Below are 18,817 nucleotides of genomic sequence, written 5' to 3'. Positions count from 1 at the left end.
TTTTTTTCATCTATTCAAGTTTTAGAATTCAACTTAATTAAATTGAAGAAATGTTAGTTTAAAAATGAAATTTCTCCTTTTTTTTAATTAGATACAAATTTATAGATAAATTGTAGATATTATCTTTTCATAGACATCTAATGAATAATATTTACCTGATTCATCAACACATAAATATCGGATTGACCACCATATACTATATTATATTTTTGATAGGTATGAAAAAGAAAAGAAAAGAAAAAAAGAAAAGAAGGGAAGAGAGAAAATATATATCTATATATTTAGAAAAAGATAGTTAAATTTTTAGAAACTAATTTATGACTAATTTATATTCTAAAGAGAGGGAACAATAGTGAGCTTTATTTATTATTATTATTATTTCCCCCTCAAAGCATTCATCACCATTGACAGTGTCAGTGCTGTCATTTCATCACTTTATCAGTAAGCAATTAATCATCCTAATTAATTCAAGTTCATGCATTGTGGCTTAATCCCTCTCACTAATTGGCAGATGGCAAGTCTTGTATTAGCTTTTGAAAATGATGCATTATCCAAAACCCAACTAAGAACCTCCACTCTATACCCTCCCATAAAAGCCATTTTAGCTTTTGAAAATGATGGATTATCCAACTTCAATACCCATGATTGTATACTTATAATCCTTTATTTTCTTATGTTTAATTAGGTTTTAGGATAAGTCTATGATTTAGACAATGTAATGATTTATTAAAATTCAAATCAAGATGCTTTTAATATTGTCTCTGGCTATAATGTTTTCTTTTTTCCAAATTAACATGAAAAGCTTGAAACAAGACTACACTATTATCACAGTCTTCTAGAAATAAAGTCCAAAATTTTTATCATTTCAAAAGAAAAAATATATATTGAATTAGGTGTTCTTTTAGTACAACAACCCTGTTAGATTAGGTTTAAAATATATTATATTTGTTCTATCAATATTCATACGATTTAATGATCTCAAAATTAATGGGCTATGAGAGGAGTAATCTATATCTATTATAAATATTTGTAAGCTCTTTTTTCTATGTCAGATCTTTAACATGTCCCTTCAAGATCGTTGTTTTTTTAATTCACTGATCTTAGTTGGATCTCATTTTTTGACCAGATTCTCCTTTGCGCATTTTGGACTCTAATACCATATCAATATTCATGAGTTTCATCTCAAAACCAATTGGCTATGAGAGGGAATAACTTAAATCTATTATAAATTTTTGTAAGGTCCAATTTTCTACGTTGGATCCTTATCATGTTCTTGTACTTCAGTTCCTATAATATTTTCATCCTCCTGCTTTTATTTCTCTTAATGATATAGTCTTTTTACTCTCACCAATATATGTAGAATAAAGTTCTTTTTAAGTTCAAATTTGTATTAAAGATTTGGATAGGAAAACAACCTATAACATAGAATATATCAGCAATATGTGTGAATAAAGTCAACAACTTGCCATGGTCAAAAATCAAAGATAGAAGTTTTTTTTTTTTTATTACTCAAAGATAGAAGTTAATGTTGTGGATTAAATCATTACATGTTTTAGTGGATAGTGGATAGAAGTATAATAACCCAACTATATATTACCAAAGTGAAACTACAACGAGTATGAAGTGTGTGTTTTTTTCAAGTGTCTATAAATTAAAACACCCGACATTGTTTTTGTTTAAAAAGGGTATGAAATTGTGATTTTAAGTACTTATATATTCTATAACGAATTACGAAAACGTCTAAAAATACACAAACCACACCCAAATAAAGCCTCCTACTTACTTGATTTTGTCTCATAAAGCCTAGCTAGGAGTCCCTAGAATTAGTGGACATCAGATATTGATTAGAAACATGCATGATGTTGTGCAAGAGAAACCTTGGAAGGCCTACTTTGTCGCCTGTTTTCTCTACATCTTTCTCTATTTGTTGTCTATACTCTTTGTAGCTGAACTGCCTGTAGATGCTTGGTTTCGTGCAGCTCTCAATCATCACATCATCAGATGGGCAGTAGAAATATGCAAACGAAAATCTTTCAACTGCTTCTGAAGCTATCACTCTGTGCTTCAGGCTCTTGAACACATCGTTGCTCACAACCTGCATATGTCAGATTTTTGTCACTCCACTTTTCAGCAAAACATGAACTCTCTCTTCATAAAGGTCGGTGATATTTAAGTTTTTTCATTATATACATCCCGTTTGTTGTTTTGTTATCCGTGTTTTTAATATCGTCCTCAAGGGGCAGTCCGATTGATAAGGACTTGGAGTATATGATATCAATATTCATGGGATTCCATTTCAAAATCAAATGGCGACGAGAGAAGTACCCCATGTTTATTATAAATCATTGTAAGGTTTTTTTTTCAATGTGAGATCCTTTAACATCTGGTTTATATTGACTCAGAGGTCTGAAGTTCAAACCTTCTGGTGAACTTAATACCAAAAATCTTTGATTGTCTCTCGGGTCAGGGCCTTAGGACGGGCACAGTGTCCCTAGTATAGAGGAGCAAAGTTCTGACTTCCAATTCTAAAAAAAAAGGGATAAATATCTACCCATGTATATCTTTTGTTAGGCTCTTTGATATTTTTGGTGTAGGATTTGTAACATATACCCCTTAAGATGATGGTTCTTTTGGACTCACCAATCTTAATCAGATTTCATCACCAATGAGTCAAGAAGCTTAAGCTTATGGGTTAAAGTAAATTTAATCATAGATATATGTTAACACTCACCCCTTGTGAAAGACAAAATCAATATTAAAGAAGGGAAAATGACAATATAGGATCTCTCCTCATATACCATATCAAGATTCTTTATCTCAAATCAATTGACTAGCGAAAAAAAAAAAAAAGCTAGCTTAGGCATCTTATAAACTTTGTTAAGTTCCATGAGATCCTAATGAACAATAAACATATGAAGAACTTTTTAAGCCAAAAAACTAAAAATATAATCATTATCAAAGGAGACCATAGCTTTTTCTACCCTTTATTAACATACAATTTGGCTAATTCTCGAGGGAGATAAAGTTCTTTGAAATCTATATGTGAAGTATAGTATCAAATTTTTTTCAAGTTTATGTAACTGTTCTCTCACTTTTTTAAACATCCCAGCATGATATAAGTCTAGGGCTCAATTGATATTTCATTATATATCCTTAAAAGTTTTGTTTTTGTCTTATGTTTTTATAGATTGTATATTTTGGTTACTAATTAATTTTCCTTTTTGTTCTTTTAATCTATTTTGAAGAATGTTTTTAAAAGCCTAGCCAAATTTTAAAAATCCTAAAATATATAGTTTTCAATAAACTTTATTTAATGTTTGAAATTTGAATAAAATTTTTAAATTGTTTTTAAGAATTTGAAAATTAAAAAAGGAAAGGGTTAATTAACTAGAGTAATTTTTAAAATAAAAACTAAAATTGAATTGTTACCAAAGGACTAAGATTTTTGTTTTCATTTTTTTTGATAATATTTTTTTTTTTGTTTGTCACTGAAATTGTAAACAAAATTAGAAAAAAGTCTTGGTATTAATGGATAGCAATTTTGTTTTTTGTTTTTTTTCCTTTTTTGGCTTTAAAACGTTGATCTTCTTTTCTAACATCTTCTGTATGTTTTATTTTTCATATTTTTAAAATACTTTTGAAATCTTACTTCTTTTTAAAAAAATAATTTTTAAAAATTACTTTTCTAGTTTTTAAAGTTTGGTTAAGACTTCAAAAAAAAAAAAAAAAGTGTTCGAAAAAAAGAGATTATATAACCAACAAAGTTGTTCATGAGAGAAGCTTAATTATTTTTTAGAATTTTTAGTACAACATTGTGGAGATGGGAGTTTGAACTCTATCATGGTCAAAGATAGATGTCTTAACTATTTGAACTATGTTAGGTTTCACCATAGAAATAACATTTTAAAGTTTAAATATGAGAATCTCTTAATTTGATATCAAGTTTAAAAAACTACTTAAGTCTGGAAAAATAAAATTTAATAGGTTATAATATCTTTAATTCTTTAAATATACGCTTAATATACTTGTAAAAATAAATTAAATAATAAATTTAATCCATGAACCTTAATTATTGTATCTATTTAATCATTAAATTTCATGTGTCTAAATTTTTCAATTTCGATTCTAGTAAAATTATTATATCGTTATTTAAATGCACTAACATGACATGTTAATTTGACTAACAAACTAAATGATTTAACCTAACATAACATAAAAGAGTACACCAACTAAATAAAATATTGGCGGGTGGGCCAAAAATTTCAAGAGATACTTAATTATGTCGAAGATATTCTTTAAATCAAAATGTTTTTATAGCTTGCCCAGAGCCTATTCTTTTTTATCGTTCTTTTCATATCAAACAAAATCATGACTTATTATAAATTGTTAATGGGAGGAGTAGTCCACTATCCATATTCATGAGTTCCATTTCAAAACCAATTGACAATGAAAATTGTGACTCTTTTGACTGATCGATCTTGGTTAAATCTCATTTTTAGACTGATTGTACTATTTGAACATTTTGGAATCTCCATTAGAGGAATAGTCTATGTCTATTATAAACCTATGTTAGATCCCCTCTCTTTTGAACGTAGGATCCTTAACATCCACTTATATTCAAGATCGTAGCTCTTTTGACTAGTCGGATCCCATTTTTTAACCGAATGCTCGTTCGAGCTTTCGGACTTTGATACTATGAGATTCCATCTCAAAACTTATTGTGAGTCCTTGTTAGATTTGTCATATCCTTTTTATCTTTTTAACATGAAATCCTTAACATCATTAGCCCAATCAACATGTGGTCACTAAGAACCCATTTAGAATCATAATCAAAAGTTCAAGAACGTAGTTAAAACTGGAGGAAACTGAAAAATGGGGGCAGGATGGGAGTACCTGAAGTAAGTCGCCGATATTGACAAGCAAGGCTTGTGGGTTAGGCTTGACGGCAAGCCAGTTGCCATCTTTCATGAGGTGAAGAGCGTTGATTTGAGGAGGTTGATAAAGAATGGTGAGAAAATCGGTGTCTGTGTGAGGAACGAGGCCATAGACTTTGGAGGCGAAGGGACAAGGTGGGTATCTGTTCAGCCGAAAGCTGCTCCTTCCTCTCTTGCAGCTTTCTTCGAAGTAACTCGATTTCATGCCCAAACTTTGCCCTAAAATCTCTGCTATGCTCTCTGCTAAGCCCCCAAATTTCTTCACCACTCCTTCAACTGTTGATCTGTCACACAAACAAACAAATGGGTTAATTTTGTTTTGTTTCTACGACACAAGAAGCTGCTCTACTTTTGTCACAATCATTACGAAAATTGCAGTGGATAATAAAACATTATTTCAAAATATCTCACCTATTTTTTTAAGTTTTAGAATATAAATAAAAATTTTCACTAGTAAGACACTCATACAATAGTATATTAGTTGTATATCAAATACATATTGTATGTATATCAAACACTCTTATCAGTAATGTATCATATTATATATCATATAAATATATTAGTAGTTAGATATATTACAGATATATAATACATGTATATCATTTGAGTAAAGTTGTCATTTTAAAATTGGACTTCATAATTGTTATTTTATTAATTTTACTAAATATTTTTGAAATATTTGAAAGTGTCCCATTTTAGAGCCGACATCATATGTATCTCAAAAAATTCACTTCTCCCTTTATAAGAGAATTCATTGTCTAACATAAGATCTTGTTGCTTATATCAGAACAAGACCATTCAGAATCCTATATATGTAACAAAAAAAAAAAAAGATTGAGATCGAAAGTAGGTTAGCACATAATAAACAACTAATGAGTATGTTCCTAGTGTTTGGTTAGATTATAAAAATCCTTCCTCCCAAACTTTGGAAAAAAAAAACATTTAAAAAAACATGTTGTACATAAAAACACTACTCTGAATCTAACATACACAAATGAATCTTAAAAAAACCAGATAAAGAGGGGGGAGCAAGAGATTTTTAGGTCTGAGAAAATAAATGTGAAAACACACATGGGGAAAATGGGAAGTTGTTTTTGTCATCTGTTTGGGAAACAAAGTATATCTGGGGAGCAATAATGAAAGAGGAGAGAGCAGTAAGAGCCAAAATGAATGTGTTGCGATAAGATAATGGAAGGCTGTGCCCTTTAGGAAACTTGTGCATGTGATTGTCACGTGATGGGGTGGTGTCAAACTAAGAGAATTGGCTATGGAGCCATGCACTTTGTTGTTGTGGAAGCACCCCTTCTCACTTACTTCACATGCCATTTCAGTCCAAGTGGGGTATGTTAAAAACCAGAAAACAACAACAAAAATAAAAGAAAATGTATATTTCTTGGACAAAACAGTAACTTATGTCATCCATCCATAAAAGCTGCTAAAAGTGCATATATATAAAACCTTATCCAAGAGAGTTCTTTACGAAACTATGATTTAGAGTTAATTCACTTTTTGGAAAAATTATTAGAGGAAGCCATCACAATGTAACCCGTAGTTTTACACTTTTAAAACTACAAAATGTGGTTTTGAATTTATGTCAAATAGTTGTTAAGGATATACAAATTTTGAATTTGTATCCAATAGTTATTAGGGACAGTCTCGTTCAATAGTTTTTTCCCCTCCTTGAGTGAGAAAGCTAACTTTTATAAAGGAAAATTTAGGGTGAGTTTTGTATATAGTCAAGTATAAGATTGCTTAAAAACATTAAAAATTGTTTTTCTAATAATACTTCTTCTAAAAGGGTTTTAAATTTCTCACTTAAAAAGTACTATTCTCAAGAGTCATTTGGAACTCGCTCAGACATGAGGTACACAAACCGAAGCTTTTTCAACTCGCTCTATTGCTCATGAACTTGGACTATTCGTCTAACATAGCCAAACCTATGCATGATTGTGATATTTTTCTCTATTTTGTTATTAATGTTTTTGTAAGTTTAAATGAGCTGTATGAAAGTACTTTTTCGTTTTGGTACTTGAAGTAAATTCAGACATTGAATTCAAAACCAAAGAAGCAAGTGAAAGGGTAAAAAAATACTATTCAAAACTTCCAATCAAGAGATAGAGAAAGAAAAAAGTACTCTTGTGTGTTGATATATGAGAGAGTATGTAGTTTTTGTTGCTTCTTTAGGGGAAAAAGGCAAGAGAGAGAAATAGAGTAGTAGCTTATTGGGATTGCTCACTTCTAGCTATACCCTACTTTGATTTATCATTTTCAAAAATTGTACTAGTAGTAGTAGTAATAATAAAAAACAAATAATAATAATTCTTTTAAGATCGAGTTTTTAATTGAACATGAGATCTTCTGATGGCTTAGAAGGAAGTAAAAAAAATAAACTAAAGTTGTGAGTTGATAAAAATATACTCCTAAATGATATACATCTAGAAATTACTCTTAAAAGATTTTGATTGTTTCCTACTGGTTATCAGAGTTGACTTTCCTTTATGGATAGATCCAGATCTTATACTCAACTTTGGAAAGATATTAAAGTCTAAGTCTCCTCTTAGTTTTATAAATTCTTCCCCTTTCGTAATTATATGATGTATCTAACATTTCGCTAAATTGAATTGTTTTTGTTTAGTCTCCTTTTTGTGTGTTTTCCACGTACTCCTAAAGAGGTAACAAATATGTTTCATCCTTACCTTCATTTTAGTAAGATGAAGGACCTAAATAAAATTTAATACACGATATTTTTCACAATAATTATGAGGGAAACTATTTGGAAAGTTGGGTAGCAAAATTGTTCTCAATTTTTTGGAATGAAATTTGTTTTTCTTTTCAATGCAAAGAGCCTATTAACCATAGGATAGTAAATATTTCAACTTTTCAAGTATTTTATTGGGCAGAAAGAAAAAGAAAATAAAAATAAAAATAAACAATGTTGAACAATATGAACAAGCTAACCTGAGCATAGTTCAACGGATTAAAACACCTATGTGGACTAGAAAGTCGTAAGTTCAAAGCCGTCCACCCTACTTACTGTACTAAAACACAATAGAAATCATGCACATTAAACTTTTTAACATAGCTTCATAAAACATAAGCATTCCAACAATATATATATAAATTTACCAAAAGAATACTCAAACTTCCCAAAGGTTACCCCATTATACAAGTATAACATATTTATAGGCTTTTAATCTAATTGGTTGTGTAACCACCACACCATCTTCTTCATAATGCAATTACTTTATATTCTATATATTAGTAGAGAATCTTATACATTTAGCCACATATATTTTCTTCGTCATAATGAATTACTCCTATAGCTTCTACAGTTATCTAGAATCTTGTACTTCTAGTCAATTAAAAGAAATTTTGGAGTTTTCATTCTCTAATCAAAGTTTAAATGTGCTATATATATATATATAATTAACCTTGTGATCTAGTATATTTTCATTTCTTTGAGGCCAATTTTTCTCTCTCTCTGATTAACTGTGGTTAGATAATTTAATGTGAAACAGGAGGAGTAATTCCCAAGTTAATTTGTCTTCTGATTATATACCTAATTAGCGAAACCTAATCTAACTATGGCTATGTTCTTCATCTGTTGATAAATCATGACAAAAATATCATAGCACAAGATGAAAGGGTGACTTTAAAGATGATTTATTCTTGTGATTAGACTTAATTTTCTTTAAACAAAAAAACCCTAATATTACTTGTTTCACTATTTATCAACCCTATTACTTACAAATAATCTTTATCAAGCCACAAAATTTTCCCATAAGCTGACCAGAGAGGTTAGTAAAAATATAAAAGTTTGAATATTTAAAAAAAAAAAAATTCCACCAGTAGGTGGTGGCATAGTGGGTTTGTGACCGAATGGGGATACCCCTCCCCAATTCGAGCCCTGCAAGGTGCGTAGCCGAGCTTTCGTCCCTCCCCTCTAAATTCAGGGACGAATTCCACAACGTCTATTGCAGTGTTAGGTGGCCGTCGATACCCTGGTTATATGGATCCAACTAGTAAAGCTACATGGCATCGATTCCGGATTATAAAAAAAAAAACTATTTTTAAATTTTTTTTTTTTTTTTGCAGAAAAGAAGAAAGAGTCATCCAAAGCAAGCAAAATCCATAAAAGAAAACCAAATTAATAGAAAAAAATTGAGCTGAATCTAGCTAGGGTGAGTATACCTGAGGCTCAAATATTGGTCCTCCAAGCTTGGAACCTCCAAAACAGCAATATGGAAAGCCTCAGACCAAGAGATTTGGGTTGGGGAAATGGCCTGTGAGTTCCCCCAGCGGTAACTCCCACTCAAATTCATAAAATTTCTCAAACTTTTCTTCTCAAAAGGCTGATTGAACACTTTCTTTTGCTCAAACATCACTGCCTTCAATGCCCTCTCTGGAACCCCATGATTCACCACTTGAAAAAAACCCCAATTTCTTGCTGCTTCAACAATCTGCCTTTTGCACTTCTCTCTCTCTAAATTCCCCATTTTTAGAAGCCCTAAATCAATAAGTGGTAGCTCATCACATTCCTCCACCACTAGTTCCCTTTCATCCTCCAATATTCTTCCATTTTCACCCTCCTCACCATCTTTCTTCATGAGGGCATTATAGAAAACTTGTAATGGAGGTTCAATTTCCATACTTTTTATCTCTCCTTTTAAAAAAATCAAAAAATTAATGAGGTTTTAGATTTCTCACCACATAAATAATTAGGTTCAATCTTCAAAAAGTGGAGTGAAGTGTATATTTTTCTAAAAAAGTTTGTTTACTTCAAGAGACATAATTACCCCTTCTTTTGACAAGTGCACAAAATTAATTGCTAGTTTTAGAATATAGCCTTTTGAAGTTCTAGAAAAGACAGTGTATAATGCTCTACAAACCATACAATAAAATATCTTTCTATAATTTCTGACGACATGTTAGAAAGTAGAAACTTCCCTGTTCATTGATTATTTTTACAATAATTTCATTTTCAATTTGTACTTTATATGTTGGATTTTAGTACAATGAGTTGTTTTTTCTCTAGAAAAAAAAAAGTGGAAATAAATACATATAATGTATATTTTCCTCTTTAGGATGAAGCTGTGAAAACAAAAACTTACCAATAAAAGACATGAAGTTAAAATGAAAAATAAAGTAGAATTTTTAAATCAAAGCTTAATATATATACTCCAGCATATATTTTGATGATCAATCTCTTCATACCTTTTAAATTTTGTTGTATTTAACCTCTTCTCAGCTCTAAAATTCAAGCACTGCTCTTCAAGTAGCTGCAAGAGGGAGAAATTTTCAGAAGAACAATGAAGGAAAAAGAAGAAATAATGCGGTTGATTTTGGAAAAGCAACAGATATTTCAAAAGATCATTAAATTGAAAAAAGGCACTGATCCAAGAGAGATATCTCCATAACATTATAGGAAAGAGCCTAAAATTCCAAGTGATCTGCAATGTCTTTTATACATGAAGATGGATTTGAAGAAAAAGTTTAATTGTGTGAGGTGGAAGAATAAGAGTTTTAGATTTTGTGATGGACAAATTCTATGGCTGAGTGGAGAACACGCGTTTGAGTGTGTCATCAGACAAGATTGTGAAAGAGAAAGAAGGGGGTTAGCTTATTGTGGTTTAAAGTTAAATTCTTTAAAAGGGTAGACAATTTTTATGAACAGATAATGCTTGCAAGAGAAAAAATGGAGCTAAATTGGAAGTTTTTCCATCTTGGGTTTTCTGTTTTAGTTGCAATATTTTCCTTTTCCAAACTTTTGATTGCAAATGACTTTTAACACCCCTCACAAGAAATATATATATTATTAGAAAATATAACCTCATTGATGTAGGTGAAAAATATAGGCAACAAGAAGAGGCCTAAACAAAAGTACTCCAATTTAAGAGAAAAAAATAGAAGGATCATAATTACCAAAAAAATAGTATATTTTAATGACCAAAATGCTTATGAGAGATTTTAATGATGTGTCGGTAATGTTAATGATAGATATTAAATCTGTTACTAAGTTGTTATTAGTACAGTTATTTGGTTAGCCGTTGGTTATTGTAATCTGTATATATATGTAAGCTGCGAGCGAAATGGGAGCAGCCTAAACCGTGAAAACGGGGTTGTGGGAGAGCAATACAAGCGTCGTGCTGCTAGGCGAAGCGGTGGAGTGCTGCACTCTAGATGGCGAGAGTCCAGTAGCCGAAAGCATCACTAGCTTACGCTCTGACCCGAGTAGCATGGGGCACGTGGAATCCCGTGTGAATCAGCAAGGACCACCTTGCAAGGCTAAATACTCCTGGGTGACCGATAGTGAAGTAGTACCGTGAGGGAAGGGTGAAAAGAACCCCCATTATTATTAAATAGAGTTCAGCGTCTTGGAAGATTATAACATGGTATCAGATGGCTTATGACTCAGTGTCTTGATCCTGTTTCCACGTTCTCTGCTGCATAACCCCACGTGTTGGTTTTTGCCCAAATTTTTTTTGCTTGCGCTCTCTCTCATCCGTATCCATGGCGGATTCTTCGCAACCACCTAAAGATCTTTCATCTCCAATTTTCTTGCTGTCTAACATCTGTAATTTGGTATCTCTTCGACTCGATTCTTCAAACTTCGTGCTTTGGAAGTTTCAACTTACAGCAATCCTTAAAGCCCATAAACTCTATGGCTTTATAGATGGATCGACACCAAAACCTGCTGAGTTCTTGGTTTCGTATTTGGACAATTCGTCATCTGTTCCGCCTGCTGCGAATCCGGCTTTTAGCGAGTGGATCGCCAAAGATCATGCTCTCATGACTCTTCTGAATGCTACTCTGTCATCATCGGCTCTTGCCTATGTGGTTGGATGTGATTCATCTCAACAGGTTTGGCAAACCTTGGTGAAGCACTATTCATCCTCGTCCAGAACAAATGTGGTCAATCTGAAGTCAGATCTTCAGTCTATCAGCAAGAAACCTGGTGAATCTATTGATCTCTATGTGCAGCGAATCAAAGAACTAAAGGACAAACTTGCAAATGTATATGTTCTTGTTGACAACGAAGATCTGCTCATCTACACTCTCAATAGTTTACCACCCGAATTCAATGTGTTTCGTACTTCGATGCGTACTCGCTCTCAATCGGTATCATTTGAAGAGCTTCATGTCCTATTAGTTTCTGAGGAAGCAGCAATTGATAAACAGACCAAGCGCGATGAAGTCTTTGTTCAGTCTTCTACTCTTCTTGCGAACATGGCTACGAAAGGTCAGAATTCTTATCCTAATATTTCGCGCGGTCGAGGTTTCAATGGTGGTGGTAAAGGGAAATTCCCTAACCCTAATAATCGATCCAAAATGGCCTCTCTGAGTACCACTGGGGGTAGAGGCCGTGATTCCTCAGGAACTGCTGTACCATTTGGAATTCAACCGAATCGGTCGTCTTATGATACTTAACACCACCGCATCGTTTGTCAAATTTGTGGCCGCACTGGACATAGTGCTCTAGACTGCTACAACTGGATGAACTACAATTTTCAAGGCCGGCATCCTCCTGCCCAATTAGCAGCAATGGTTGCTACCCAAAATCAGGCTGCTTACAATGCTTCTGGTTTGTCGAATGTTGGCAGTGGTGGTACTTGGCTTACCGACTCACGATGTAATACTCACATTACTTCTGATTATGGTCAACTAACAGGTGCTTCTGAATGTACTGCTGATGAGCAAATTACTGTGGGCAATGGTCATTCTCTACCCATAACTCATTCAGGTTCTGGTCTTTTACACACTTCTTCTTCCTCACTTGTTCTCAAACATCTTTCTTACTCACCTGATATTTCGTCCAATTTAATTTCTGTCTATCGACTTTGCCTTGATAACGATTGTTCCATAACCTTTAATGTTAATCAGTTTCTCATTCAGGACAACTCTTCGGGCCAGATTCTCTTTCAAGGCCCCAGTATTAATGGGCTCTATCCCATCCACTCTGCTCTACTTCCATCACATGATCAAATTCTATCTCGGCCTAATGTTGCTCATGTTGGTGCTCGCACGTCTTGTTCAATTTGGCACGATAGACTAGGTCATCCCAGTGAGTCTGTTCTTAGCTCTGTTCTTTGTTCTATGAATCTATCATCATATACCACTTCTAAATGTGTTTGCATACACTGTCTTCATGGTAAAATGCATAGGCTATCTTTTCCTCAGTCAGTTACTGTTTCATTGTATCCTCTTGAATTACTTCATAGTGATGTATGGGGACCTGCTCCTGAAACTTCAATAAATGGATTCAACTACTATGTGTCATTTGTTGATGATATGTCCAAATATACTTGGTTATTTCCTATTGCTAGGAAATCTAATGTTCATAATGTTTTTCAGCATTTTAAGCCGTTAGTTGAAAACTTACTCTCCTCTAAAATTAAAATTCTACGTAGTGATGGAGGAGGTGAATTTGTTAATCACAATCTCAGTTCCTTTCTTCACCTTCATGGCATTATGCATCAAAAGTCTTGTGCTTACACCCCTCAACAAAACGGTACTGCTGAAAGAAAACACTGTCATATCATAGAAGTTGCTCTTACTCTCATTTTGAAGTCTTCTCTTCCTCTTAAATTTTGGCCTTTTGCTTTTTCGCTGCTGTTTTTCTGATTAATAGGATGCCTTCTCCTTCTTTATCCAATAAATCTCCATATGAACTATTGTTTCATCGTCGTCCTGATTACTCCTCTCTTAAGGTCTTCGGATGTGCTTGTTATCCTTTACTTAAACCATATAGGTCTCATAAACTTCAACCAAAGACATCTCAATGTGTTTTCTTAGGTTATCCGCTAGACTACAAGGGGTATTTGTGCTACAACATGAGTAACGGCCATATTTACACCTCTCGTCATGTCATCTTTGATGAATCTGTTTTTCCCTTCTCTACTATTCCCTCTTCTTCTTCTATTGTGCCTTCATCTTCTTCCTATTCTGTTCTCCCTCTTTTATATTCCCTTTTTTGTCCTGATATTTCCTCTACTTCACAATCTTCAACTACATATCCTTTATCATCTTCCTTACCCACTATGACTCATCATCCCAGTAATTTTGCTTCATCATCACATGCTCCTCAGACATCTCCTGTTTCTGACCATAATGAGTGTTCTTTGGTACATTCTGATTTCTTGCTACCTACAGCACCTACTTTGCCCAATTTACCTACGGTTGCTTTACCTAATAATGTTCATTTGATGCAAACACGAAGTAAATCCGGGATATCCAAAAGGAAAGCCTTTATGGCCTCTAATTCTGTTGAGTCTATGGAACCTACTTCCTTTACAGCTGCTTCAAAGTTACCTCAGTGGCAAAATGCTATGACTGAAGAGTTTGTGCTCTCGTTAATCAACATACTTGGGTTCTTACTCCTCTGCCTATTGGGAAGACTACTATAGGTTGTAAGTGGGTGTATCGAATAAAGCATAATCCGGATGGGAGTATTGCTCGTTATAAGGCTCGCTTAGTAGCAAAAGGATATCATCAAGAACCCGGAATTGATTATGAGGAAACATTTAGTCCTGTTGTAAAGAAACCAACTGTAAGGATTATCCTTTCTTTTGCTGCTCAATTTGGTTGGTCCCTTCGGCAATTAGATGTTAAAAATGCTTTCCTCCATGGTGAGTTTAATGAGGAGGTTTATATGCAACAACCTCAAGGCTTTGTAAGTTCTTCTCAGCCTCAGTATGTTTGTAAATTGCTGAAGTCGCTTTATGGCTTAAAACAAGCACCTCGTGCTTGGAATGAGTGTTTTACTTCCCACTTACTCACTATTGGCTTTGAAGGTTCTCATGCTGATTCTTCACTATTTGTGCGACATTTGGATGATTCTATTACATATCTCCTTCTCTATGTGGATGATATAATTGTTACAGGCAGCAATGTATCTTATATTGATGATTTGGTCTCCCAACTCCGTCTTCGGTTTGATATGACTGACTTGGGCACCTTGAAGTATTTTTTGGGGCTTGAAATTGGTTATTCTGCTGCTGGAATTTCAATCCATCAAACCAAATATTCTCGTGATATTCTTTCGAGGTTTGGTATGCTGAGTTCCAAGGTCTGTGCTACACCCATTGCACTTACTTCATCTACTGCTGATGCTAATCCTTTCTCTGATGCCGATGCTTCTGTTTATCATGCCATGATTGGTGCTTTACATTATCTTACGTTTTCAAGACCCGATATTGCTTTTTCTGTTGGGAAGTTGTCTCAATATATGCATGCTCCTTTGTATTGTCACTTGGTCGCTGCTAAACGAATATTGAGGTACATCAATGGCACTCTGTCTTCAGGTCTTTTATTTCGCAGGGATGCCTCAGTTCTTCGATCCTTGAGTTTGACTGCCTACTCAGATTCTGATTGGGCGGGTGATTGTTCTGATCGTCGTTCCACCACCGGTTTTGTTATCTTCTTAGGCACTAATCCCATCTCATGGGCAGCCAAGAAGCAATCCACCGTGTCTCGTAGCTCCACAGAGGCTGAGTATAGAGCATTGGCTGTTACCAAAGCAGAGCTTTGTTGGATTCGACAACTCCTCAAGGATCTGTATATTATTGGAGCTCAACCCCCTCTGCTATATTGTGACAATGTATCTGCAATTCAGTTGGCACGCAATCCGGTGTTTCATGGAAGAACTAAGCATGTGGAGATTGATTTTCACTTTGTTCGTGAAAGGGTTATTTGGAAGGATCTTGATTTGAAGTTTGTCTCTTCTACGCTTCATCTGGCGGATCTGCTAACCAAGCCCCTGACTACTGCTCGTTTTCAATTTTTAAAATCCAAACTCATGTCTTCTTAGGACATTTGTTTGCGGGGTATGTTAATGATAGATATTAAATCTGTTACTAAGTTGTTATTAGTACAGTTATTTGGTTAGCGGTTGGTTATTGTAATCTGTATATATATGTAAGCTTACATTATTATTAAATAGAGTTCAGAGCACTTCCTTATTTTTGGAAGATTATAACAAGTAAAAGTTTGGAGATTTCGTTCCATCCAAACGTGCCACATAATAGAACTTACGACATTGCTCCATAGACATTTCTCTGATTTGTGAGAGGTATGGAGAGACTCTCAGTGATGACGTGATCGATAAGGTTTCGGAGCACAAAGTTAACTCTGGCTCCTCAAAAGAAATATAATTATTAATAATAATGGCCATACCAAAAAATTAAGAACTAGATGATAATTATTTAAAATCCCAAACTTTGATTGCCAAATGCTTTTACTCACCCACCCATGTGTTAAAAAGATCGTGTATCATTAGTTTTGAATTAGGTTTTATTTTGTATTGTGAACATTTGGGTTTATCTTGTAAGGGTAGATGGGTCTTTTGCTTAGATTTTGTATCTATTAATTATTATATTTCATGTGTGTTGCTTGGCCTTCGGATTAAGGTGGAAGTTTTGTTAAATATGTGGTTAAAGGAAAAATAATGGAGTGGTACACATTGTTTTGATTGGGATCGTTTTTGGATGATAGAAATAGCTAGACAATTTTTTTTAGTGCTTTTGTTTCTAGTTTTAATATTATCTTTTAATAATAATTTTTATCTGACATGAAAAGTAGTGTTGAGACTACTCAACGTCCAGTTGTAGAATCATAGGGATTGGCATGAAGGTTGTATTGAGACTCAATACCATTGAGATAGAAATTTGCATTAATTGTTGGCATTGGTTTGTACCTATTTTAATTAGCATTTCAAATAATAGCATTGCTATTGGTAACATTAGTTCTTGGAATTTGACATTGACATTGGAATTGGTTGGTGTTAGAATTGACATTACTATTGCTATTGGTTGTTGAAATTAGCATGAGTACTGTTGGAATTTGAATTAGAGAATTTGAATTGACATAATTGAATTTTATATTCACCTATTTTGTCTACTTACGTTTAAATTGCTTTTCTTTTAACTTTATTGATGTTAACTATTATTTTTCATTTATTTTGGTGGACGAATGAAGATTTAGTCTTTCGAGGCCACTTTAAAAATTTTCCAAACATTAAAAAAACAAATAATAAATCTAGCGCTTATGCAAACTAATACCAAGGCCCTACGACTCGAAACAGTGATTTGGAAACATACGTTTTACTACCTAGTATTAAGGATCTCACATTGAAAATAAAAGGGATTTAATAATGATTTATAATAGATATGAGCTACTCCTCTCATTACCCATCCGTTTAGAGATGAAATCTCATGAATCTTAATATCTAGGTGCTGACCACGATGTCTAGCTATGCACTATTGCGACGGGTTTTCACAAACTTTATTTAACTCTAGTCACCAAAGAAAGAAAGAAGGAGATTATGGAACACAAGAATTAGGGATTTGAAGAGCAAACGTTGGAGATTTGAAGAGAAACGAAAGAAACGTGAGATTCAATAGATTGTTGGGATCGAATTTTGTTTTCCTTTTTCTTTCTTGCTTCAACCTCTTTTAACATTGTGATTGAAACTTTCTTTTTAGATTTAAGGATGAACCCAGTTTTTAGATTTAAGGATGAACTTAGTTTTCTCTTCTAGGATATTGATGTTAACTGTTTTATTTAATACTACCCTTGTTATTTCTATTTCGTAATTGGTTATGAGATAACTATTTTGAATTTTATGTACTTAAGCCCAAGTCGTTCCACTCTCTGCTATCAAAATAGTGATTCTATGGATCATTTATTTCTCCATTAATGGACGCGTTTCTTCAAGATCTTCAAGATATACATTGTTCTTCCTGCTGGTGTTGATACCTTCATACGGGAATGCATAAATACCCTTATCTCAAATAGTAGAAATGTGCTTTGGTGTAATGGTTTTTGCTCTATCCTTTGGTTTATTTAGCTCGAGAGAAACAACCGTCTCTTTGCAGATAAATATAGACCTACAGCTCTTCTATGAGATGATATAAGAAGGATTCTTCCTCTTGGTCATATAAATCAAAGTTCTTTTGTAATTATGAAATTTTCACTATCTCTTTAAATTTGAGTGCTTTCATTTATCCTCCCTTTGGATAATTTTCCCTAATTTATACAAGATATAGAAATATTTTTATAGATTTTGTGGCAAACATGAGGTTTTCCGTTTTTCATTCTTTGAATTGTTATTATTGTCATAGAGATAAGATACTTACTTTCAAAGTAATTTTGTTATTGCTTCAGAAAGAATATCGAAACTATAGGGTAAAAATTGCCACCAACCTTGGAATATATATAAATACATCGGTTATTATTGAAGGGAGAATAGGAGACAATAGCGGTGTAGTTATTGCCCTAGAGAAAGTTGATTTACTTTGATCCTAATAATTTATTCGATATTCAAATAAATTAATGGTACTAATTAGTATTACATTCATTTACCGTGAAAAACGATACTTGTATTCAACTACTATATTTAGTTGTAACCATTCGCACACTTGCAAAATCGAACAATAGACCCTCCACACAATTTCACACTGGTATGATATTGTCCACTTTGGACCTAGCTATAATGTTTTTGCTTTTGGTTCTACCAAAAACATCTCGTATCAACGTATATAATTATCCTCACGTATATACCATAGATATCACTTCCTTCCATAACGAACATGAGGCCTTTTTTGCACTCCTTGCAGTTCAATTTCACGAGCGATCTCATTTCTTCCCCTTGTCATGTAATTGAAAGAGATGCAACATAAATCTCGCTAAAATTTGGATTTCCTCAACAAAAAAGAGCTACTTCTATCCTATGAAAATCTATAACTTTATTATATCACTAGATTATGTTATTTAAATCGACTAGATTAAGTTATTTGAATGAGTTCAATTTTATATTCGAAATAGGTTTTATTCAGATCTGGATTTAGTGCACTAATTGCACTAAAATATGTACTTCAAGACCAAGA

The 18,817-nt window shown here is 33.3% G+C and overlaps 1 protein-coding gene across 2 annotated transcripts; it reads right to left on the bottom strand.

Annotated features, from left to right (window-relative positions):
* Window positions 1–1,693: 1,693 nt before the first annotated feature.
* On the bottom strand, window positions 1,694–10,369 carry LOC111013796 (gibberellin 2-beta-dioxygenase 8). Of its 2 annotated transcripts, XM_088118971.1 has the most exons (4): window positions 10,149–10,369; window positions 9,126–9,597; window positions 4,894–5,218; window positions 1,694–2,095 (listed from the first exon to the last, which is right to left on the bottom strand). In XM_088118971.1, the coding sequence occupies exons 2-4, from the start codon at window positions 9,581–9,583 to the stop codon at window positions 1,808–1,810; spliced, it is 1,071 nt and encodes a 356-aa protein (XP_087975097.1). In that variant the 5' UTR covers window positions 9,584–9,597; window positions 10,149–10,369; the 3' UTR covers window positions 1,694–1,807. The 2 variants fall into 2 exon arrangements, with proteins under 2 accessions (XP_087975097.1, XP_087975098.1); XM_088118972.1 differs by lacking the exon at window positions 10,149–10,369 and having other exon boundaries at window positions 9,126–9,907.
* Window positions 10,370–18,817: the final 8,448 nt, after the last annotated feature.

The sequence above is a fragment of the Momordica charantia genome (assembly GCF_013281855.1).
Source record: "Momordica charantia cultivar OHB3-1 chromosome 10 unlocalized genomic scaffold, Mcharantia_2.0 BLBB01000010.1, whole genome shotgun sequence".
Lineage (NCBI taxonomy): Eukaryota > Viridiplantae > Streptophyta > Magnoliopsida > Cucurbitales > Cucurbitaceae > Momordica > Momordica charantia.
Note: the sequence above shows the minus strand (reverse complement) of the source record. Positions and strands in the feature narration are given on the sequence as shown.